At 41.9% G+C, this 25,544-nt stretch overlaps 2 protein-coding genes across 5 annotated transcripts in view; one reads left to right on the forward strand and one right to left on the reverse strand.

Annotated features, from left to right (window-relative positions):
• The window catches only part of MAML3 (mastermind like transcriptional coactivator 3), a 441,377-nt gene that overhangs the window by 187,907 nt on the left and 227,926 nt on the right, over window positions 1-25,544 (reverse strand). The gene's annotated exons all lie outside the window — the stretch shown is intronic.
• On the forward strand, window positions 12,044-12,525 carry LOC129481075 (NADH dehydrogenase [ubiquinone] 1 beta subcomplex subunit 4-like). The gene has a single exon (XM_055275964.2). The coding sequence runs from the start codon at window positions 12,075-12,077 to the stop codon at window positions 12,462-12,464; it is 390 nt and encodes a 129-aa protein (XP_055131939.1). The 5' UTR covers window positions 12,044-12,074; the 3' UTR covers window positions 12,465-12,525.

Below are 25,544 nucleotides of genomic sequence, written 5' to 3' on the forward strand. Positions count from 1 at the left end.
AACTTTGTTAATAAACAGAAGCCAAGGCAGGAGGAGAGAATTTTTCTCCCCAGGATGAATCCCCCATGAATGAAGAAGATACCCACACACAGACAGGCACGTTCTCACATACAGGCAAACATGGAAGTCATTTGACCCGCTCTGAAAATTTTCAGCCAGGCGGAGGTACACACCACACATTCAGTCTGTAAACAGCAGAGCTCTGGAGCCTGGCGGCAGAGCTTTCATCTGTGGGGCGAAGCTGCTCGGCTTCATCCCACCAGCTGAAATACATTTTTCAAAAGAAATTAGACCAAGGTACTGTTGTTATAGCAACAGTCAGAGTCATTTACACAGCCTCTTCGCCACAACCTCACTGACTTCTGTGGGCAGCGATTTCAATTATGTACAGAGAGTGACCAAGGCTGAGCCCGGGTGGACCCTTTAGTGCCCCTTTAAGACGTGGCAGCCGAAAATCTCTGTGTCCAATCTGAAGCGAAAAGACATCAAGACTTCATCGTGATCCACAGACCTCTTCCAGTCCTGAAAGTCCAATGAGCAGTGAAGACAGGAAGAAAACCTTCCGATCCAATGTTTTCATCTCCTGGGTAGGAACTGGACACGTGACCATTGAATTTCCTGGGTTAACCAAGTACTGGCCATTTCAGAACAGGAATTTCCAGTGAAGACAGTAATGTTCACAATGAATTCTTTAAAAACTTTTTGTTTTTAGAGATGGGGTCTTGATGGGGTCTTGTTCTGTCACCCAGGCCTCGGCTCAAGCGATCCTCCCACCTAAGCCTCTCAAAGTGCTGAGATTAGAGATTTAAACCATTGTGTCCAGCCTCAGCAATGAATTCTGCAGTAATTTCATAACGTCAGTCTTCCAGGACTTTATTCTTGGGGCTGTAGAATTCCCAATATAATAGCCTACTCCAACCTCTGAAAACAACAAACTACAAAATGCTCCTTTCTTGACAAAAATGTACCCTTATTATAGAATCTTTATGGCTAATAACCTTCTGGAGAAGTACAATGTAGCAGTCTACGTCCAGTCTAGGGATACACAAAGGTGGTAAATACCTACGAAGCCAGTGCTCATGGCTAATGATCAGAGACTGAATTCTGTGTCCACTTCATACGTTGAAGTCCTAACTCCCAGTATCTCAGAATGTGACTATATTTAGAGCAGAGTCTTTACAGAGGTTAAGTTAAAATGAGGTCATTAGAGTGGGCGCCAATGTGATACGACTGGTGTTCTTATAAGAAGATGACCATCTACCAGGAAAGGGGAGATGCCCATCTTAGTCTGTTTGTGCTGCTATAACAAAATACCTGAGACTGGGTAATTTATACATAAATGTATTTGTTCACAGTTCCAGAGGCTGGGAAGCCCAAGATCAAGGCACTCGCAATGTCAGTGTTGGTGAACGTCCATTACTCATTAGACGGCACCATCTAGGTATCCTCACATGGCAGAAGGGACAGAAAGGCAAAAGGGAACACTGTGTCCTCCCATGGTGAAAACACAGAAGAGCAAAGGGAAAGGCCTAAGCTAGTTCCTTCCAGCCCTTTGGGAGGCAATAATCCATTCATGGGGGTGATGTCATCATGACTTCATCATTTCCCTAAAGGCCCCATCCTCTTACTACCACAGCAGAGATTATGTTTCAACCATGAATTCTGGAGGACTAACATTCAGACCATTGCAAGGCCTCAGAAGAAACCATCCCATCATCTTGACTTTGGACTTCTAGCCTCCTTATGAGGGAATAAATTGCTCTTGTTGAAGCCACGCAGTGTGTGGTACTGGCAACCCTAGCAAACTAATGAAACTGATAATTTGGTTTGAACATGTCTCTGTCCTCTCAGTGTCTTAGATGGGTTTGGCTCTCAATTGATATTTTAAAGGAATATTTTGCACAAATTTGCTCATGCTTAGATGTAACTAACTGAACATCTACTGGGTGCTGGGTTCTGCATCAGCAAGTAGGGACACACTACTGAACAAAAGCCAATCTCTTTCCTTCAGAATGGAGAGGAAAGAAATGCAGATGGGCAAAGACGGTGTCGTTTGCAGTAGGCATAGGCGACCACGCTGTAGGAGCACAAAGCGCCACATGCCACTCAGTCCAGATGAAGTAAGGCTTCCTGCTGGGGCTGATACACAACCCAAGAACTTAAGCATTCATAGTGAGGTGAAGACAGCCCAGGCAGAGAGAGCACCACCTTGGGTCAGAGGAGAAGGAAGCATGTTTTTTTTTTTTTTTTTTTTTTGAAATGGAGTCTCGCTCTGTCGCCCAGGTGGAAGCATGGTTTTAAGCGAAAACTTGCTTAATGACAAAGATTCATTCTAAGAAATGTGTTAAGTGATTTCGTCATTGTGTGAACATCATAGAGTGTACTCACACAAACCTAATATCCTACTACACACCTGGGGTCTATTGCTGCTAGGCTACAAACCCGTACAGCATGTTACTGTACTGAATACTACAGGCAACTGTAACACAATGGTAATTGGTTGTGTATCTAAACATATCTAAATACAGAAAAGGTACAGTAAAAATATGAAAAATGTGGCGTTACAATCTTGTGGAACCACCATCATATATGTGGCCTGTCATTGACTGAAATGTCGTTATGCAGCGCCTGACTGTGGTTGTATCTGGTTTGAGTCACAGTGTAGGGTGGAAGTGTGGAGAAACAAACCTGCAGAAGAAGGAGCTGTATAGACCTTGTGTGCCATGGTAAGAAGCTTGGACTTTATCCAGAAGGTTTCAGGAGACACTGGAGGAAAAATGGTCACTTCTAGTGATAACTTCTGATTTTGTAATGATAAAGATCAGTTATAGGGCTGGGTGCAGTGAGTGGCTCACGCCTATAATCCCAGCACTTTGGGAGGCTGAGGTGGGTGGATCATGAGATCAGGAGATCGAGACCATCCTGGCTAACACGGTGAAACCCTGTGTCTACTAAAAATACAAAAAAATTAGCTGGGTGTGGTGGTAGGCATCTGTAGTCCCAGCTACTCAGGAGGCTGAGGCAGAAGAATGGCATGAACCCGGGAGGCAGAGATTGCAATAAGCCGAGATCATGCCATTGCACTCCAGCCTGGGCAGCAGAGTGAGACTCTGTCTCAAAAAAAAAAAAAAAAAAAAAATCAGTTATAGCTGGTTACAAAAGGTAAAATATTCGAAGTGATCTGTATTAGTTTTCTAGGGCTGCCATAACAAAATACCACAAACTGGGTGGTTCAAACAACATACATTAATTTTCTTACAGTTCTGGAGGCTGGAAGTCCAAGATCAAGGTGTCTGCAGGGTTGGTTTCTCCTGTGCCTCTCTTCTTGGCTTACAGGCAGCCAGTTTCTCACTGTGTCCTTGCACAGTCCTCCCTCTGTCAGCACTCATTCCTGGCGTCTTTCTGTGGTCCAAATTTCCTCTTCTTATTAGATAGTAGTCATCTTTGGTTAGGGCCTACCCTAATGCCCTCATTTTAACTTAAAATGACCCTATCTCCAAATACTGTCACATTTTGAGAAACTGGGGAGTAGGACTTCAGCAAATGAATCTGAGAGGGCACAACTCAGCCCATTACATGATCCAATATCATTCCTGCATGGCTGTTAAGCAAATAGACAATGCCATCCTTAATGTACATATCAGTACAACTCAGACTTGGTCTTGAGGCAAGTAGCTCAACAATTGCTACTTGGTTCAGAGTTTAACAATATGTATACTCCTATTTTTATTAATGTATTTACCTATTTTGAGATGGGGGTCTCACTATGTTGCCCAGGTTGGCCTCAAACTTCTGGGCTCAAGTGATCCTCCGGCCTCAGCTTCTTAAGTAGCTAAGTAGCTGAGACTATGGGCGCATACCACCTGCCCAGCATGTATATATTTTCAAAAGTGTTTGTCTCCCAAATTCAGAATAAACTTCACATTCACTCCTTAACTATTAGCAAAGAAGTATAGTCAGAGATGACTCTAAGCAAAACCTCAGAGGAGGCAGAAGTTAGCCTGCCATGACTTTAGGAGGCTCTGAATAGTGTTTGTTCCCTGCAGCTTAGTAAATGTCACTTTACAATGATTTTCCATAATCTACCTGACTGCAGAGAGATGTACAGTGGGAAAATCAAGACACAGAGACCAGGGCCATAATGTAACTCAGAGGAAGAACAAGGAATGATGGTCAGGATTCCTGCGCCGGCCCAGTGCCTCATGCGATAAATCACTTTGCCTAAAACAGGTTCAGAGTTTGTCAACTTTCTGTTCAAATTGTGGTGCATTGTAAATGTACTGTAAAACTGTAGAGTAAAAAGTATGTATTTCAATGGTTTTATCTTTCTTACCTAGCCATCCAGATATTATTTATGCAGTTTCCACTATAATGCTACAGTTAAGTTTGCATAATATTTTCTGTAACTACCTACTTTTGCATGGTTGTAGCTCTCTAAAACTCCCCTGGGACAGAGTTTTTTTCACCTTGGTCTCAGTTCAGAAGCAAATTTTTTTTTTTTTTGTAATAACAATTGATGACTTTAGAGATACTTTTGAAGTCATGTGAATGTGAAAGAAAGGAAGATTTTTACTGCATTGAATATTTTGTTACCTTTTGTCTAAACACCACACATCAAAAAGAGCTGAACAAAAAGGTATCAAGCAAGGCAATGTAATAGATTTCACTGAAGACTGCCCACTCTGCCAGATTTGACTACATGAGGTTTGCATTCACATGCTTATCAGTATTTAAAAATACCCTGAGTGTACACAACAGAAAATGTCAGGAACTTGAAAAGCAAAAATATGCATGTGGTGTTTTCCAGATCTCAGCAAAGCACAGTAACTAAACAAACTTAATTATGTGATCAGGCAGCAGTTACTTAACCTTTCCAGACCTCTGTTTCCTCAATTATAAAATGAGAGGGTTGGACTACATGATCTCCAAGGTTTGTTCCAGCTCTAAGAGTCCCTATTTGGACTCTGGATACAAATCAATAACTTACTTTCAAAATCACCCTGGAAGGCACTCTTAACTCTGATGGGTGGCTGAACTTGGCAGGTAGTTACTGAATAAGATCCTTATTCTACATCAGAGAACAAGAATTCATTACATTCTTCTGCAAAGGTTTCTTGACTTTGGTAAACATGAAAGAAAAATTACACTTGAATCCTAATCACAATTATCTTTTATAAAAATGCCAGAAAACCAAGTGTTCAAATTACATGATTCATTCACAAGAATTTGTTACTTTTTGATGGCCCAATGGGTGTCAGGTGTTGAGCTAAGTGCAGAGGATGCAAAAGATGCACAAGTCTCCTGATTTCAAAGGAATTTGTAGCCTGTTGCATGTTTCTATTTTGCTCCTGTCTATTGGAAAATGCTCCCTTTCATGCATAACACTTGTCTGACACAGATAACAATGTTGTATCCCATTCTGGCAACCACAGCTTGGCTAACTTATACAACTGTGCACCATTCTTCTTCACCGTGAATGATTTTGAGTAAATGGCCTTAAGTGACATCAAGGGTCTGAACGTGTCAGTTTGGGTAACTAGATACTGGACCAGGTTACATATAGAAGCTGTCTACCTTTTCTGGGTGTCCACATTACATGTATTACCTAGAATAAGCAGATGGATTGTGGACCTATTGTAAGCTTAGAGTCAGGGGCTCTGGGACCTAGAATCACGTCTCTCATGGCCAAGCTGTATCCTCTCTGGCAGTCAGTTGACTATGCTTTGCTGCCATTTTTGCCCTGGACAAAAGCTCTGAAGTCCCCTATAGATCTAACAGCCCAGAATTATATAATCTGTCTAGGTTTACTTGTCTATAGTTGGAAGATGAACAAACTGACATTTTAGATTTCCTTTTAACTTTATGTAAACCATGTGTTTACATATTCTCTTCTAAAATGTGTAACTAATTCCTGATTTTGAAAAGAATAAGTTTGTCTATAACTATTTCTGTATACTGTGTAGTAAAATCTGATTAATTAAATTCCTGCTAATTTTGCATTTAGCTGTAACTTGGCCAAGGGCCAACTGAATATTTATCCTTATGTACGAAAAAAGCTTACTGTGTAAAAGAATAGGTATAATGAAGGTTATAAGGGGAATGTTTAACCTACTTAATATAGAAATGAGTCTCAAAAACTCAAGAACTCAAGAGACTCTAATTTAAATAAGCAATTGATACATGTATTATGAATTCTTCTCAGATATTTAAGTAGTTCCCCAAGGATGTTTATTTACTAACAGTTCACTAGTCTAGTTTGAATTACTGTTGTTACTTTTAAATATATCACATGCAGTATATATTTACTACCATACTTCAATTCACATTCTTCTCAATTCAGGCATCTGTTTGCCCAAATTAGTTTAAATTAGGGAAAGTCTATTGTATTCATAAACTTCATGTAAACAGCAGAAATGATGACTATAAAATTTGTCTTAGGTTTGTTGGAACTCTGAACTTCACTTCTATCTGAGATTCACAGAGAATGAACATGGAATGATTAATGGCCATTACTGATTTCTTGCAGCTGTAACTTAACAGAATATGTATACTCTAATACTGTACCCATGGTAATTATCTCATTACTATGAAGTGTCACAGAAATACATTATGCGAAGTACGCCCTGAATCACATTTAGCAATTTCTTTTTATGTTTTAAACCTGCAAGCTTAGTGTTGTCTAGTAGTTAGAGGTTTGCATGGAGGTCTGGGGCTTAGCATGGGACTCCTGCACTCGAGCTGGAGTTCCTTGGCAGAAGCAGAACCAGTTTTGTGACTCTGATCACTCTGTTAAACTTTTCTGTACCTCAATTCCTAATTTGAAAATAGGCATATTCACATCTGACCCCTACTATACCTCATGGAAAGGATTAGTCAGATTATGTCTATAAAACAGTTGGCCACCATGAGGAAAAGCATTAAGGAAATTACTCAGCCCTGTGCAGTGGTGACTTCTCTAACTGCATGAATATTTAACGAACAGGTATACATAATACTTGACACGTCTATGGAACTTTTGATGCAAGTATCTCAACATCGCTGAAAGAAATACATAGCAACAATTATCAAAGACCTGGGAAGCATCAACTCACCAGTCAGAGAGGGCAGACATAGTACAGCTTAGTTTTTAACATCATACTGTTCAAGAGCAGTGGTATAGCCAAATACAGTTATCCCGCAAACCCAAAGATAAGGCCTTAAACCAGGTGTGGTGGCCCACACCTGTAATCCCAGCACTTTAGGAGGCCGTGGTAGGTGGAGGTCAGGGGTTCAAGACCAGCCTGGCCAATATGGTGAAACCCCATCTCTACTAAAAATACAAAAATTGGCTGGGCATGGTGGCATGTGCCTGTAATCCCAGCTACTCAGGAGGCTGAGGCAGGAGAATCGCTTGAACCTGGGAAGTGGAGGTTGTGGTGAGCCAAGATCACCCCACTGCCTTCCAGCCTGGGCCACAAAGTGCAACGCTGTCTCAAAAAAACAACAAAAAAAATAAAGCCTTAGAAATGAGAGGCATCCAGCCATACATGTGAGTCTGCCTGAACAATATATAAGCACAGAAGCTCCCTAAGAAAGTAAATGCATAGTTGGAAATGAGTCCTGTTAATTAAATGAGAGGAGTCAGCAAAGAGATAAAAAAAAATCATATTGGTGAGAGATCAACATAAAACATCATCAAGAAAGTAGGACGAAACAAGAATAATTTGTGGTCAAATTTGTAGTGTCAGTTGCAGCTTTGAAATGAGAACTAAGAGACCACTAGGTTAGTAACCAAGTAATTCATGAGAATCTGAGCGAGGGTTCCTCTATGACACTCAGCAGCCTCAACATCACCTGGGAACTTGTTAGAAATCCAAATTATCGGCCAGTCCCCAGGCTTTCTGAATCAGAAACTCTGAGGGTGGGGCCCAGCACACTGTGATTTAATAAGCCCTCCAGATGACTGTGATGAGTAGAATCCTTGCACAAGAACAGTGTTGTTTGTCCAACAGAGCTGAGAGGATGGAAATGTTCTACATCTGCACTGTGCGATACTTCAGTCACTAGCTGCATGTGGCTACTGAGTACTTGATATGTGGCTAGTGCTACTGAGGTACTGGCTTTTAAATTAAACTCAAATTTATTTAAATACTGAGGCATTTATTTTTAAATAAATTCAAAGTAGCTACATGCAACTAGTGGCTATTATATTGGACAGCACAGTTGTAGAATAGTACTGTAAATGAATGCCAGTTTTTGGTCAGGGAACTGAGGCAAATGGAGATACTAGGAATTGAAGAATGGAGATATTAGGTGAGACTCTTCTATATATGAAATCTTGTTGCAAGAAGGAAAAAAGGCATCATAGGTTGTATGTCATTAGGTGAAGTTAAAGCTTTTCAGGAGAAGTAAGTTCTGAGTGGGTGTGAAGGAGAAGGGAAGTCAGGAAGCAGGAACTATTGACACTAAGGAAGGAAGGACAAGTGAAAATGTGTGTTGGAAAGTCCGAGAAGTATAATACAGGCATACAGATATATATAATTGTGGTTAAAATATTAGTAAAAGAAAATTTACCATCTTAGCCATTTCTAAGTGTACAGTTCAGTGGCATTAAGTACATTCACACTGTTGTACAACCATCTCTCCACCATCCACCTCCAGAAATCTTCATCTTGCAATACTGAAACTGTGTTCATGAAACGACTCCTCATCCTCTCCATTCCCCGGACTCTGGCAACCACCACTCTACTTTCTGTCTCTATGAATTTAACTACTCTACGTACCTCACGTAAGTGGAATCATACGATATTTATCTCTTAATGACTGGAATATTTCATTTAGTATCATGTCCTCAAGGTTCGCCTGTATTGCAACATGTCAGAATTTCTTTTTTTTTTTTGCGATGGAGTCTTGCTCTGTTGCCCAGGCTGCAGTGCAGTGGCGCAATCTCAGCTCATTGCAACCTCTGCCTCCCAGTTTCGAGCAATTCTCCTGCCTCAGCCTCCCAAGTGGCTGGGACTACAGGTGCACACCACCACGCCCAGCTAATTTTTTGTATTTTAGTAGAGATGGGGTTTCACCATGTTGCCCAGGCTGGTTGTGAACTCCTGAGCTCAGGCAAACTGCCCGCCTCAGCCTCCCCAATTGCTGGAATTACAGGCGTGAGCCATTGCGCCCAGCCCAGGATTTCCTTTCTAAGGCTGAAAAATATTTCATGCTATATTGCTATGGTCTAAATGGTTGTCTCCTTGCTGAAATTCACATGTTGAAATCCTAACCCCCAAGGTAAGGGTATTAATATTAGGTAGGAGGTGTGGCCTCTGGAAGGTGATTAGGTCATGGCAGTGGATCTTCCATGAAAGGTAGTGCCCTTATAAGAGGCCCCAGATATCTCCCTCAGTCTTTCCCTCATGTGAAGACATAGGAAGAAGACAGTTGTCAATGATCCAGGAAGCAGGCCCTCTCCAGATAAGAATGTGCCAGCACCTTGATCTTGGACTTCCCAGCCCCCAGAACTGTAAGAAATAAGTTTCTGTTATTTATAAGCCATGTAGTATTTGGTATTCTGTTATAGCAGCCTGGAAAGACTAAAACATATGTACATACCACACTTCGTTTATCCATTCATCCATTGCCTCCACATTTTGGCTACTGTGAGTAATGCTAGTAATGAATGTGGGTATACAAATATCTCTTGTAGACCCTGTTTCAGTTCTGCTGGCTAAATATCCAGAAGCAGAAATATTGGATCTTATGGTAATTCTGTTTTTAATTTTTTGAGAAACTGACATACTGTTTTCCATAGTGGCTGCATCATTTTACATTCCCATAGAGGTGTTTGTTTTTGAGACAATGAAGAAGGGCACATCAATGCCATCAAAAGAGTGATTAAAAAACAATGTGGGCGTGGTGGCGGGCGCCTGTAGTCCCAGCTACTCGGAGAGGCTGAGGCAGGAGAATGGCGTGAACCAGGGAGGCGGAGCTTGCAGTGAGCCGAGATTGCGCCACTGCACTCCAGCCTGGGCGACAGAGTGAGACTCCGTCTCAAAAAAAAAAAAAAAAAAAATGTGGGGGAGAGATATGTTGAGATGGAACGGGGAGAGGTGGAGACAAAGAAGTTTGGCTCTAATAGTCTTTCTTTTCTCAATGACCTTGACACAAGGTTACCATCTCCAAGGAAGAACACTGCTAAGGAGGAAAAACTAAAGGCTTGAGGAGAGAAGTAAATGAAGGTTTCATACAGCTAGTCCGTTACAGGAAAACAGGTAACATTCTGAGCTCTGAAGCAGAAGTATAGGCACTGTTGTGGGTTAAATTGTGTCCTCCCCGGCAAAATGATATATTGAAGTCCTAAACTTCAGTACCTCGGAATGTGACTTCATTTGGAAATAGGATCTTTGCAGATGAAATTCATTAAGATGAGGTCATACTGGAGTAGAACAGGCAAAACCCAACACAGCTGGTATCATCTTATAAGACGACAGCCATGTGAAAACACGAAGACATACAGGGAGAGTGCCGTTTGACGGCGGAGGCAGAGATTGGAGTTATGCAGCTGCAAGCTAAGGAATGCCAAAGACTGCTGACAAACTTCCGGAAACCAAGAAGAGGTAAGGAAGGATTCTCTGCAGAGTCTCAGAGGAAGCAGGACCCTGCTCACCCTGCTGACACCTTGATTTTTACCTTCGAGCATCCAGGACTGTGAGACAATCCATTTCTAGTGTATTAAGCCGCCTAGTCTGTGGTATTTGTTATGGCAGCCCTAGGAACTAATATAGCCACAGGGCATGAATCTGCAGTAGGCCAAGGTCATCCTATGCCAAGGCCAAAATGAGTATTTCCAAATTACTGTGCATCCCACCTGTGAGCAATATGCTTCCTGACACACAGTGATAATGTAGGTAATAAGTCAATGTAACACATATTTTGAATCACAGTCCTTACTAAAGGGTTTTCTTTCTGTCTTTTCCAGGCATAAATGAGGCATGCATATGAACACACTAAATTGTATGCTTCTAAGAACCAAGAGGGGAGGGAAAAAAATCTCAGTATCCTGGGGCAGAAATATGTGGAGTAGATGTGTACAAGTAATGCCTTAGTGCTGTCATCATCTAGAAGTTCTGGATTTTATTTCACCTAATTTGTCCCCTAATTTTTTTTTATGCATTATAATCCTAAGTATGGCTCTTAATTCACCCGTAAAAGTCAAAAACCTATCTAATTTTTAAAATTTCTAAATCTGTCTGCTTTTTCCTTTTTCTGACTTTGGTCTTTGTCCTAAGTGCCAATGATTTTTGGATAACAGTAATCCAATTATTTTCCTACTTTTACACTTGAGTTTCATGGGGGAAAAGTCAGCATTAATGGTCTGGTGATGAGTGCGAACAGATGAAGCCATCTAAGAAAAAGCTGTCGGTTATGTACTCCTGGGTGACTCTCTCAGAAGCAGACGTGCAATGGCTGCGAGAGCAAAAGAACCAAGAGGCTGTGGGGGTGTCCGCGCTGCCACTGATTTCAGTGCAAGACAAGGGTTTAGGTCCCTCATAACGTCTTAACAGAAGACTATGGTGGGCGCCCCTTGGAAGGGTAGCTCAGCTATTGCTGATATGGAAGCAGTGTGGATTATTTGGTTAGGCAGAATAACCTTGAACATCCGCCAAGTCAAAACACAAGTCATAAAAACAAACACAAAGCTTTCCCTGGCTGCCCACTTGCTCTCTTCCTTTAAAATATTTCTTGCTTTTGTTAAAATTCACCTTCATCCTAGTAAAAGAGGAGGAAAAGAGTTGTGAACTGCAATTGTAAAGAAAAAACATTCAGTGATAACGACATTAAAAATTTTTTTTTTTACAAGAAATTATCCAGTAACAAATTGTTTCCCTCCTGCCTTCCTTCCACAGCTCCTCGTATATATATTTTTAAAAGCATTTAGACTTTGGCTTTTTATGAAAGGCATACAGCAAAAGTATCACAGTTCCAAAATTCCAAAGCAATTTCACAATCATAATGAAATGAGGGAGGAAATGGTTTTGTGAAGGTCTTAAAAACAATCACCCCAGAATCGCGCAGGCGCAATTGTGCCCTGGGTCGCCAAGATGTCATTCCCAAAGTATAAGCCGTCGAGCCTGGCCACTCTGCCTGAGACCCTCGACCCAGCCAAATACAACATATCTCTGGAAACCCGGCGGGCGCAAGCTGAGCGGTTGGCCGTAAGAGCTCGGCTGAAACGAGAGTACCTGCTTCAGTACAACGATCCCAACCGCCGAGGGCTCATCGAAAATCCTGCCTTGATTCGTTGGGCCCATGCAAAAACAACAAATGTCTATCCTAATTTCAGACCCACTCCTAAAAACTCACTCATGGGAGCTCTGTGTGGATTTGGGCCCCTCATCTTCATTTATTATATTATCAAAACTGAGAGGGATAGGAAAGAAAAACTTATCCAGGAAGGAAAATTGGATCGAACATTTCACCTCTCATATTAAGTCTGGCAATGATGACTGTATGTATTCCTGCCTAAATAAATCATCTATTAATCATTGAAAACACACACACACACACACACAAAACAATCACCCCATGTTGCTATGTGAAGCATCTTTATACATTATAAAGGGCTCGGCAAAAATTAGTTCATTCATTCAACAGACACTCGTCGAGCATCATTTATACACTAGGACCTATGTAACAAGGCTTTTTTATAGCATGGCTTCTATAGCAAAAATAGTAAGATTCAGCCTGATGTCTATTAAAATCTATTATTCTTTTGACTCAGGTTCAAGCGATTCTCCTGCCTCAGCCTCCTGAGTAGCTGGGATTACAGGCACATGCCACCATGCCCAGCATGGTCTGCCTGGTAGAGCTCACAACAGAGGGAGACAGTTATTATTATTATTCATTATAATGTGGCTAGGCTTCTCCTGCCCTATTCCTACCTCCAGCCCCCAGGAACCTTGATTTTAATTCACAAAGCACCATATTGTGGGGAGGAAAAAAAAAGAAAATGACCACAGTAAATCCTGTAAAGGTGGCAGGTCTCTCCAGAAATAGAGCTAGACTGTGAGCTTAGACCTCGTTTAAACTAATGGCAAGGAAAGAAAAGAACACAGCAAAATGCCTAACCCGAATGTACCAAACCCGACCATCAACAAACAGCTAGAACTAAATGAGAGAAATTCAAAGTTAATTGGGAGAGAAAATGATGGAGAGGACAAAAATCAATTAAAAAGGAAGATGAAACCAACTGGAATAAAGTTAAACACATCTTTCTCTCCTTGTCTTTTTCCCCAGAATTGCCCCAGAGTGTCACCTGAAGAAAGACGTTACCTTCAGCTCTGCTGGAGACTTTGAGGGTTCACAGACAAAGGGATCCAAGTCTGGTGTGGATAACCCAATTTCCACATATTTTGGTTTTAATTCAGATGAGCCAACTTGAATATCAAAAGTCAGGTTTTTTTTTCTCTGATGTGATTTTATGCCTGCTTAAAACCAGTGGCTAAGGGGAAAGGGCATATACAATAAATCTAAAATCATTCAATTACCTTAAGTCAACTGGGAGGCTTATATTTACTGAAAATAGGCATTCAACTCCCATATTACAAAGACATGCAAATGACTCCCATGTTGCAAAATATTCTGGATAGTTTATTACTCCTCTCTCTGTTGTTGGAGGAGCAAGGGAAAAGGCTTGAGAGGCTGATCAGGAAAATACTACATTTGTCAGTTGGCAACAGCAGCAGGTTAACACAGCCTCTTGAATTAACAGCTCACAGGGAGGGAAAAAAACCAACTCCTCTTTGGAAGCAGATTCATGCTGCAAAATTATCCAAGTTAATTTCCTTCAGTTAATTATGTCAGTTTCCTTATTAGCAAAGGGAGATGACCAAGTCTAGTCTCCATCCAATGACTCAGAATGATGAGGTTAGCTGGCCCCATCTCTATGTTTAAACCTAACTTTCAGACAGAGCCTCATAGAACCTACATGGGCAGAACTTGCCCTAACCAGTATTTAGTTCTGCTCTTAGTAGTGTTTAACCAAGGATTCTCTCAGAAATGTCCGTGTAGGCTATGACTGAGATCTACTAATGGCTAAGTTACCACACTGCTTCATCTTAGAAACCTGTGTGTATGAATCCAAGGTACGACAGCATCCAGTATCCCTTGTAAGGCTGGTGGCTAAGCAGCATTGGTGGGGGGGTTCCTCTGAACCCACCATAACATGGCACCTTGTATGGAGGGGGGGTTCACAGTGAACATGCCCTGACCTCCTTGTTATCTTAAGCAAAATTTTGGAGTGATGAGGGGTAGGGATGGGGACAGGAATTCCTCCGGAATCACTCTGGAATCCGGGTCCAAACCAGAGTAAGCCTGCTAACACAGATGAACCAAATTTACTGCTACTCAGACTGGCCCCAACCATTTATGCACTCCTCAAAGTTATCAGCAAACAGCAAGCTTTTCTTGTGTGTGCATCCATTAAATACCAGGCAAATTCAAGATGTTTTCTCTTAATTCCCACATCAACCATGCAAGGTAGGTTAATAAACATCATTTATACAAATGAGGAAACTGGGGCTCAGGGAGATTAAATAAATTGCCCAAGGTCACATAGCTAGTGTGAGATTTGAATTCCAAAGCCTGTGCTTTTCCATTACAAGCCTCACCACTTGTGAATAAAATGTGTTTCTCATTTCCAAACTATTCCACAGCCTGGCTCCTGAGATAGGAAATAAAGGAAGGCATCCTCAGAACTGCTTTCTCCCATCCATGATTGGCTGGCATATAAGAAGTTACTCTCTGAAACTGATCTCCTATAAGGGCTGTTGTCCTTTCAGCCGTTCTCAGAACATTTCTGCTACTGAGTTGCTGAGTTATAACTATACATTGGCCACTAACCCAATGCCAGCCTGATTCTGAAGAGAATGGTGTTGGTGACAGCAGGCCACCTGTGTGGGGTCATGGTAGTGGCTAATCCTACTGGGGACCACTTTCCAGGGATATCACTACTGAAGCGCCAATATAAGGACACATTTCCCAGGAAACCAATCCTGCTCATAAGCATGTATGCTGTGCCCCAGGTGGCCATGGCCTCAGTACTGAAAAGTCGAGAGGGCCACCAACCATGGTTCTATTGCGAGAGTTGTAAAAATATGCACTCGGCAGCCACTGCCTTCACCCAGGTCTTTCTATTTTTCTTTATTAATAGCTTTACGTTTCCTCTCATTCATAAGATAAGGCTAATATTGCCTAGTTCAGAAGAGGGTTGTAGGGATTAAGTAAGGTAACATAAGCAGATGTATCCACCAATGGTACTTGAAGACTTTTTGTAACTTTCCTCTCTCATTAACAATTTTATAGTGACTTGTAGGGATTTTCAAGTGGGCGTTCTTTAACTTCCTGTACAATACTATAATAAAATATAGAGATAATGCAGATATACATTTCTTAGATGACAGGACAAGGGTTCTGTGACATTGATAATGCTGACTTTTTAAACTGGAGGTTTACATAAAAATGGATTTCCAGAGTTCTGAGAACCCTAGAAAATTGTATGCAGAATTTTGTGGGTGTCTTTTCCAGAAAAGAAGGTTCAAAGCTTTTCTTAGATCCTCAGTGCAGCCCATGACTCTCCAAAAGTTCAAGAACCACTCTCCTATAGGTTAGCAGTAGCAAGATTTGCTGGGTTGAGCTGTAAAATCTTGCATTTAAGGCAGGAAAACCTGTCTCATAAGCAGCTTTGGTTTCCTTGAAGTTTGAAGCCATGTGCTCTTGCAATTCCAGGTTGTATTAAGTATATGTATGTTCTCTGAGTCCAGGGAGACATAGTTATGCTCTGCATTGATGCCATCTAGAAGGTTGGGCTCCATTCTGAAATTATCACTCTCATCAGGCGGCAGTGCAGCAAGAGGGTAATACCAGGGGAAAGAAGGTCCCAGAAACCATGTCAAGTGAAAAGGAGGGGAGGAAGCTGAGGACATTTTGCTAGAGAAAGAGGAGAGTTGAGGAGGGGGAATGCCACAGTTCCTCTTGAAAAAGTTAATGGTTTGCTATGTAGGAAGAGAATTAGATTTGATCTATGTAGCTCCAGAACATGGAACTAAGATCAATGGATGCAAGTAATGGGGAGAAAGAATTCAGCCTCTATATAAGGAGAAACTTTTAAAAAACGATTAGAGCGATTCAAAATAGAAAGGGCTGCCTTGTGAGGCTAATGAGCTTCCTGTCCTTTGAAGTTTTCATACCAAGGCTGCATGTTCATCTGTCAGGGATTTGCAAAGGGGATTCTTTATTGGGTGGAAAGTAGGAGAAAATGACCTCTATGATTCCTTCTAATTCCATGATCCGTCTATTAAGGTTTTATATCTCTTATTAAAATTTATAGTCAAAGACCCATACACATCTTCCTTTACTTTACAGAATAGACACTTGAGGTGAGTCCCTTTATAAAGGGAATAATCAGACTTTCTCTTTAAGTTTTGATTTTTATGTATTTTGTTTTCTTAAAATGGGGCACACCTATGTCCGGACGCTGTGTCTGTGTGGCCAGCACACACACCTTCCGTCTGTCACCTTTTCTGAGTCTCCCCTGCCTGCTCCCTGCCTGGACTCTTGCGCTATTGTTCCACTAGCCGTTTTTCCCATCTTACCCTCTCCGGTCTACTCTCCACCAGCATCCAGAGTCACTGTTGAAAAACATTCTTCAGAGTACGTCTTTCTGCCTCAAATCCTTCTATAGATTCCCATTTCTCTGAAAGTCAAACTTGCCTAAGAGGCACTGGATGGTCTGGTGTCTCCCAGCTCCTTCATACCCGTCTCTCCTCCACCACCACACTCCAGGCGGCTGCGCTGGCCTCTCCGAGGGCTCTTTCCCTCCTCTGCATCTGCACTGGTGCTTCTCTCCATGTGGAACGCGCTTATCCCAGCTCCTTGCTGGGCTTATTGTCGTCCTTCAGATTTCAGCTCACATCTCTCCCCAGAAAGGCTGTTCTGGCCACCCTGGCTCAGTGAGCTGCACCTCCCACTTGTACTTTATTGCATCCTTCTGTTTTGTCTTCTTCACACCACTGGTCACAATTTATAATCATTTTGTTTCTTCCTTTTTCCTTGGTATTGTCTTCTCCCATTTGAGTGTAGGCTCCTTGCAGACGAGGACCTAGTCTGTGTTGCTCACTAATGTGTCTGTCTCCAGTGTCTAGCAGAGAGATAAGCAGACGACTGGTGGTCAGTACGTATCTTTGGAATGAAAGAATAAGTGATTACATGAACATGTCTGTCCAGCATAGTAGGTGGGCTCTGGAGCTGAGTGTGACCTCACTCTTTAGAATGTAAACAGGAATCGTTTCTTAATGCTCCCTCCATTTACCTAGCAGAGTACTGCGCATACCACAGGCCTGCAAGAGAATTTTGGATTGAGCCCCAAGAAGCACACAAATGTAATTTAAAGCCAAATATTAGAGAAAAAACATCTTTTTCACTGGAGAGAGAAAGACATTATCTGTCTCTTAGTTTCCTATATGCACAGTGGGGTTAAATCCTAAAGAGAAATACTACAGGTCCCCAAATCTAGGATAGTGTGTCTTTTTCCCTCTGAGGGCTCTCAGAAAAAATATTCTGGCAGTGAGGAACAAGAGATGCTGGAATGAGTTACTGAGGAGGTGGTAGAATCTCCTTTTCTGGAGATCTTTAAAAATAGAACAGCCATCTGGGATGATTTAGATATGGTCTTCATCGAAGAAGGGGGAGGAAAGGGGATGAAGGATCTCTCTAAGTCCCATCTCATCCTTGATTTTCTGATATTTCACTTTAAAGTTTTATTCATGGCAAATGCCTTAAAGGAGCTAGGATTCACTTTTTCTTTTTAACTCAAAGTTAAATCCCATTTTATTTTGAACTGTAATTCTGCTGAATCACTATCCTTCTCTCTTCAAATGGGCAATTTGGATGTCATAACTTTTTTATGTAGAAAGTTTGGATGGAGCTTAACTTTCCTTCTCTCCTTCTTAGAAAGAAAAGCAAAGGGATGTAAGATGGACGAGTTCAGAGGTTGGGAATGACAGGCAGAAGTGAGAATCTCTGCGTGGATTCTGCTCCTGCCACTGAGGACTGAGGGAGGTGAACAGCACATGGAAAAACAGGCCAAGACTTCATGGAATGTGGAACATCCCACAACAGGGACCTGGTGCAGCTGAACACAGGAGTTCAGCCCTAGAGGTCTAGTTTACTATTTATAACTATTGAGTCTTCATTTTTGTTTGTTCATTTGTTTTCATGGGATTAAGCTTGGTAAAGTCATGTAAACGACAAAAGGTAGACTTTTCTTCTATTTGGCTATGAAATTATAGCAGTTGAGCTGTTTCCTCTCTTTGTTCTTATGACTCTTGCTTGATTTATCAAAGTTGCAGAGTCAAAAGAATAATAGATTTTAATACACATCAGGCTGAATCTTACTATTTTTGCTATAGAAGCCATGCTGTAAAAAAGCCTTGTTAAATTTGTTTCTCAGCACTATTTGTATGCCATAACTGTTTTTCTAACCTAAATAAACTTGGTTGCGATTATCAAATACATTTATTTTTAAATGTTCATTACAAGCACTGTTGTTCATAACAAACTAATGATTAATGACTCTAGTTATTTTTTTTCCAAAGCGAACACAGATTTCAATGACATTCACTTTTTTTGCCTTTCTGTAAGTTAATGAATAATCCATATTTTAATGGAATATTGTGTTAAGTCAGAACAAAGTGTGACCAGAAGGGTCTTCACAAAACATGCTTGCAAACTGTGGCCTTGTCACTTTATATGATATTAACCAAGGACATGTGCTTCTTCATTTGCCTACTGAGCCCAGGACTGGCTGTGTATCCACACAAGCAACACTTCTGTGGATCTGTGCGGCTGTGTCTGTGCACTGGTGCTAGAAGTGGAAGCCAAATGCCAAAATCCACAGAAAGAACATTCTAAGGTAGAAATAAGAACTCCCCAAAACAAAAAGGCAGAAAAAGAATATTCTCAAAGAACTTTACGATGAATTACATTAAGAGGTCTTTATAATATAACATGCACACACCGTTGTGTTTTGGTACATCCTGTTACATAACTGTTCACTAAAGTGGCCATCAACCACCTTTCATTAATGGAGGACACACATCTGTCCAGGGCAGACGGAGACATCCGATCCTTAATAGAGCCGAATTAAGTGTCTGCAGGGAGGCTGTAATTTCTACAGAGCATGGCTCCAACTTTTCCTCCCAGGGGGCCCCAGTCCCAGCACTGGAGTCCCCAGGATGACTGTCTGGGGCGAGTGACCTGCAGGAGCCCAGCTGGGGCCAGGGCTGCACATAGGGGGATTTAATCTCTGGGATAAAGTCTGGTTTGGGCTCAGCCAGGTCAGATCTGAAGAATAGGCCCTTGCACACCACCTTCTCTCTGCTTTAGAATCTTCCCTTTGCTCCACTCACACCAACATGGGCAGGTGGGATCAGCCAAAAACGCAGTCTCACCAAATCCCACTGGCTGAATCCTGCTTTCTTCTGTTCTTTTTCCTCCTCATTTTCCCCCCTCTCCTGTCCACTTTACTTGCTCTGGTACACTCCAGAGAGCCTCCAGGAGCCCTGGACAAACTCAGTGGGCCGGTGGCACATTCTCTGGGAAATCGAGGTCTGAATCTGGAGCTAGCCTATCTACTGCCCCTGACACGAACTCCCAACTTACATCCAGACTCCAAGTGGCTTGTGCTTAACTTCCACGATTTTCCTTTCCAGCTTCTGGTCAGTTTCCTTCCCTCTCTATGGCTGGCTGGCACATGTGAAAGCTGGTCACTTTGTTATTTACAAACTACAGTTTTCAGTCTCATACCCTCTCCTGAGCTGCTCACTATTGCTCCTGTGGGGTTTTCTCACAGCCTTCTTTCACAAATTCAACACCACCATTCCCTTAGTGCAAAACAAGCATAGGGAGCTTGCTGGGGCTTGCAGAAAGAGGGAGGGGGGGGGCTGCTGCTTCCCAAAGCCCTTCCTCTGGCACTGCCAACGTTAACGCCGATCTGTGGGGAGACTGCAATTCTAACATAATGAGATATTAATGAGCTCTGCACATGTCCCTAGCCACAACACTTCTCTCTCCCCCTCACCACTAACCCCCTTCAGCAAATCTAAAGAGAATCAGCTCCTCCTCTGACACTACAATTCCTCCACTTCCCCTGGAGCCTGCCCTCTCCCACTGCAGCACCTGGGTTGCCCGCTCACCTTAAGCTGCCAGCACTACAGAGCACCAAATGGGCTGGCACTGCCTTGTTTCCTGGCCTAACGGATGCTTGTTTAAACACTGGAGCTGTTTGCATTGCTGCGGCTCACTGCATGTTAAACACAGTCCTCTGAAACCCTATGCCAATCCAATAAAGGTATCAGCAGTTCAGTGTGGGGAGGCAATTACTATGTGGTCCCAAGTGTGCCTTCTAAGCTCTAGGAAGGAAAATTTGATCGAACAACTAAAAGGAAAATCTGATTCGGCTCAGCATCATGTGGAGGACACAAGGCTTAACTGCAGCCAGGTCTGTGGAGGGCAGAGGGAAATCAATCCAGGAGCTAGGGAGAGCAAGTGCACATTGTTAAGACGGCTTTAAACCAGCCTGTTAGTAATACTGTCTCCTGCGTTTGGAAAGACACCTGCCTGTCCTCCCCCTTCTGTTCCCTTCAGCTTGCTTGCTTTTTAATTCCAAGAGGTATACTTATTTATTTTTTAATGACAAACTGCCATCCTTAACACCCTCCACCTTCTCACTCACCTTTAATTCCTTAAGCACTCATATTTAAAAAATGGCTTTTCTTGTGCAAGATCATTACCATATCAAAGGCGATGGACAGAGAGAGCAAAAATGATAGAGGGATAACATACAGGCAGAGAGAAGAAGGCAGGCCTGCTTCAGAGAGAACGGTGGGTCCCTAACCTCAAGCTAATGATACCAGTCGATAATGCAATGGATTGGTTTTCTGCCTTAGCCAAGTCTGAAAAATCAGGGGAATTAGACACAAGATTTACATTTATTTCTCACCCAAGAAGCAGAAGTTGGAAAAGTGAATCATTCTCTCTGTTTTTAAGTTCTGGTTATGGAGCCTAGGGTTTCTTTTACTTCTCCTTCTTTTTCGTTTCAAAATCAGCTCCAAAATGGCCCATCTTTCCCAAGGAAGAGTGAGAAAGCAGCAATGTATGTGTCTGGCAACACAGAGAAATGCTACCCACAATGCTCACGTGGTGCCATCTATTCACCAGGAATTTTGCCAAATCCTTGTCTATTTCCTGAGGTTCCTGGCACAGGAGACACAGCCAAGATGGAGCGGAGGGCTGCTGTCAGCATTGGCCAGCAGTAGTGCCTATCTAATGGGTGTAAAGATAGAGCTGTTCCTTCAAAGGGTTTGAGGCCAGAGTGCTTGCGGGGGTGCCGGGTAGATCTGAAATCTCATGGGATCCCCTGCACCCCAGTGCTGAGAAAGGGAGGGAACTCTGCTCATGATAAGGTGCCAGAGGGATAAGTAACACGCTGAAAAGTATTCACTATAAAAGCACATTGACAGGGTCTCTAGACCAGCACATTTTGAGAGTCCCTAGAACAGGAGAGGGTCTGGCCTTGTACCTTAGACTTGACTTTGTATTTCTTACTGCACCAGCTTTAGAAAAACTCCAGCTCCCACACCCCGGGATCCAGACGGTGGAAGCTCCACCAAGCAAACAGCAAGGCTCTACCAGCCCCACCCTGCAGTGGGGCACCACACTCTGCCCACTTCCCTCTGTTACTGACTGGGAACAGTCATGAGAGCTTGTAGAGGACTGTCATCTTCAGTGCCCATAACTGTTGACGTCAGGTGAGGCATTATGATTTTACAGATATTATACATATACAGTGTGTTTGGTTCTTGTGTTCTCCTTAGTTTCCTGACTTAACATTCATGGAACAGCCTCATTATCTCAGGCCTGGAAATATGGACAAGTGCATTATAAACCCCTTCTGAAAATTCTGATAAATGCCTTGCTTGTCTTGTATATTGGGAAGCAAAGTGTTCTACTTAAGTTTTATATGTACATATTTTAAGGGGTAGTCTTTGTGTGTGTGTGTACACCTTTTAATAAAAACATAAAAACAATTTTTAAAGACTTTAAACCTCTGTGATCAAAAGCTTTCTAAAAATATTTGGATGTTTCCCTGGTTTATTAGAAGGTAGATAATTAACTTTTTTTGATAACTCATAGGGTCATAAGTTACTGACCTTATTATTGGTTACAGGTCTGCTGTTTGTCTAGGAGAAAAAAGCTAGTTATTTGATTACTGGCTATCCTTATTATGAAGGAAGAGAACCTTGCAAAAGATGATAGACCAATGCATTTATGAGACTCCCTATGACCCTGTTTTGATAGTACCTTGCTGTATCTCCAGACCGTAAAGTCTGTAGGAATGTTAGATCTGTTCCTCAATAAGACATGAACTCACTCCCATCTCCACTCAGCAGAAACAGCACATTTTTTCTTTTCTCTTCCTAGTGTTTGACATATCACCACGGAATAAAAAAGTGATACCGATGCCAAACTTCTTCAACCTATTACTCTCTTTTCCTCTCCCCAGACATAGAAACTCACAAAATCCCTGTGCTTCTATAATGTCATTCTAATCCAGAGATAGCGGCTGAATTGTAATAAAATCACAGAAGGAAATTCTATTCCAGTGATGGAGAAATGTGGTAAAAGATACTATTTCGTTAACAGCGATTCTGAGATGATCAGAGTAGAGGCAATCACAAATGGACAGGGTATTCTTCTTTTAATTGCTTTTTTGTGCGTACATTAAGAAGCTATTTTACCCTCAAATATATAAAGAACTATCTCTGAAATCTTTACGTTTCATATTATTTACATAAAACTTTTCCTCCCTTTTTCTAATTTGTAACACACGAAATGTTTTCTCCATGTTATTCTGTTATCTTGAATTATGTTATCCTGGATCAAGAAATAGCATTCTATCCTTCTCACCAACACGAAACAGAAGTCATACCCTATTGTACAATTGTTAAATGATTATTAAAATCATTGGAGTCAGGTATACTAAAGTGTACTTTCATCATCTGGCGGATTATATTGAATAACAAGCCAGATGTTCCATTACTTCACTCCCAACTACTACTTCTCTCAAAGAGGGGTGGGTTTGCACTTTGATATCCTGCTTGCACACAGATGTAAAAATCTTTGTTCCCCTTAGGAAATAGCATCTTATTATTCACCTACTACCTTCTCTGAGAAGAGCTTCCTTGATCTCATTTCAGTATTCATTTAGCTCATTACTTCCTGAGGACCAAAAATTACTAGAATGCGTCATGAGAAATAAAACCTGAGATTCCCAAATCTGCATTACTGATGATGGAAAAACCCAAATTAACAATGGAAAGAGCTCTGGTTCGGTGACCTTTCACTAAACTTCTTTTTTTTTTTTTTTCCAGTGTTTAGTAACATAGAGGCCTAATCAGCAAAACATGATTTCAGCTTCCTTTAGAAAAATGAGACCTTTAGAGCAAAAAGTGATTTGGAGCACAAACTAAATTTTGGACCCCTAAGCGAAACATTTAGAGAGGTTCCTTTTTCATTAACCATCCCCAGAAATGACCTCAATCTGCAATGTGCAAGGGGTGGGAGAGAGGATTAGTGAGTCCCTGTACTCTTTTTGTTTGTTTTGAGATGGAGTCTCACTCTGTCGCACGGGCTTGAGTGCAGTGGTGCGATCCCATCTCACTGCAACCCTTGCCTCCTGGAATCAACCGTTTCTCCTGTCTCAGCCACCTGAGGCTGGGATTACAGGCGCCCGCTACCACACCCAGCTAATTTTTGTATTTTTAGTAGAGATGGGGTTTCGTCATGTTGGTCAGGCTAGTCTCGAACTCCTGACCTCAGGCAATCCACCTGCCTTGGCCTCCCAAAGTGCTGGGATTACAGGCATGAGCCACCGGATCCGGCCCCAGTCCCTGTACTCTTGATAAGATAAAGTGGCCAAAAAAACCAAGGTGTTGTCCAAAAACTGAGAGTATCCAAATAAGGATGGGAGAATGATAGGAACTGGGGCTAGTGTGCCACTTTCAGCCTCACCATTGATGACATCTAATTTCAGGTAGTCACAATTGCCTTTCTTTGGAAAGGGTGCCTGTCTGGTTAAGATCAAGTGGACAAGTGTTTTATTATAGTCTCTCTCTACTCTTCTGTATGTTTGAACATTTCTAAAATAAAAAGTTTTTTATAAAAAGCATGTTGATTGGTTCACTGGAAAAGGAGAATGCATAGAAGGCAAAGGAAGTGAAGGGTGTCAGTCCATTCATCTTGGGACTGAAAATCGTGAGCAATCTGCCAAGTCACAATGCAAGAAGAAAGAGGAGGATGGAGAAATGCCAGATGCAAGGAGGGCAGCCCACGGTCCTGCTCAAAGAACTTTTTAGGGTGATGGGAAGGTCCAGAAAAAGGAGGACATGCTGCTGGCTGCATCTTGCCCTCAACAGAGGATTCAGACAGAGCTGTATCAGCTTCAAAAACCAAACACCCATATACCGAGAAGGCATATGCTCTGTTTATTTGACCTGAAGGAAAAAGGATTTTTCTCACGTTGTCAGACCCATATATCTACAAACAAGTGGAAACAAGAGATGTAAGGCATGGAAAGAAGTCATGTATAGAAAGAATAAAAAGAATATTTGACTGCTTGACTTTCTTTAAAGGTAGTTTAAATCCTTTTCGATTAAAGAAATGCCTACTATAGGGCCAGGTGCAGTGGCTCATGCCTGTAATCCTAACACTTTGGGAGGCCGAGGCGGGCAGATCACCTAAGGTCAGGAGATCAAGACGATTCTGGCTAATATGGTGAAATCCTGTCTCTACTAAAAATACAAGAAATTAGCTGGGCATGGTGGCGGGAGCCTGTAGTCCCAGCTACTTGGGAGGCTGAGGCAGGAGAATTGCTTGAACCTGGGAGGCGGAGCTTGCAGTGCGCCGAGATCGCGCCACTGCACTCCAGCCTGGGTGACAGAGTGAGACTCCGTCTCAAAACAAAACAAACAAACAAACAAACAAAAAAGAAATGCCTACTATATTAATGACAATATATGTAATTAATTAAAGCCTCTAATTTTTTTTAAACTTTGAACTTTTTTGACTTACAGAAAAGTTGCAGAGTACAAAGCTTGTATCCTTTACACCACTTCCCTCAATGCTAACCATATGCTTACATAACCATAGCATAATTATCCTCATACAATACTATTAATTAAACTACAGGCCTCATTAGAACTTCACCATCTTTTCCACCACTGTCATTTTCTGTTTCAGAATCCTATTCCGGATGACCCCATATTGCACTTAGTTGTTACTTTTCCACAGAGAAATATTGCCTTCCAGGCCATAACAATTCCTCAGTCTTTCCTTGCCTTTCTTGGCTTTGACACTTTTGAGGAGAACTGATGAAAATGATTTTGTAGAATGTCCTTCAGTTTGTGTGTGTTTAATGAGTTTCTTTTTTCTTTCTCTCTTTCTCTCTCTTTTTT

The sequence above is a fragment of the Symphalangus syndactylus genome, chromosome 4 (assembly GCF_028878055.3).
Source record: "Symphalangus syndactylus isolate Jambi chromosome 4, NHGRI_mSymSyn1-v2.1_pri, whole genome shotgun sequence".
NCBI lineage: Eukaryota > Metazoa > Chordata > Mammalia > Primates > Hylobatidae > Symphalangus > Symphalangus syndactylus.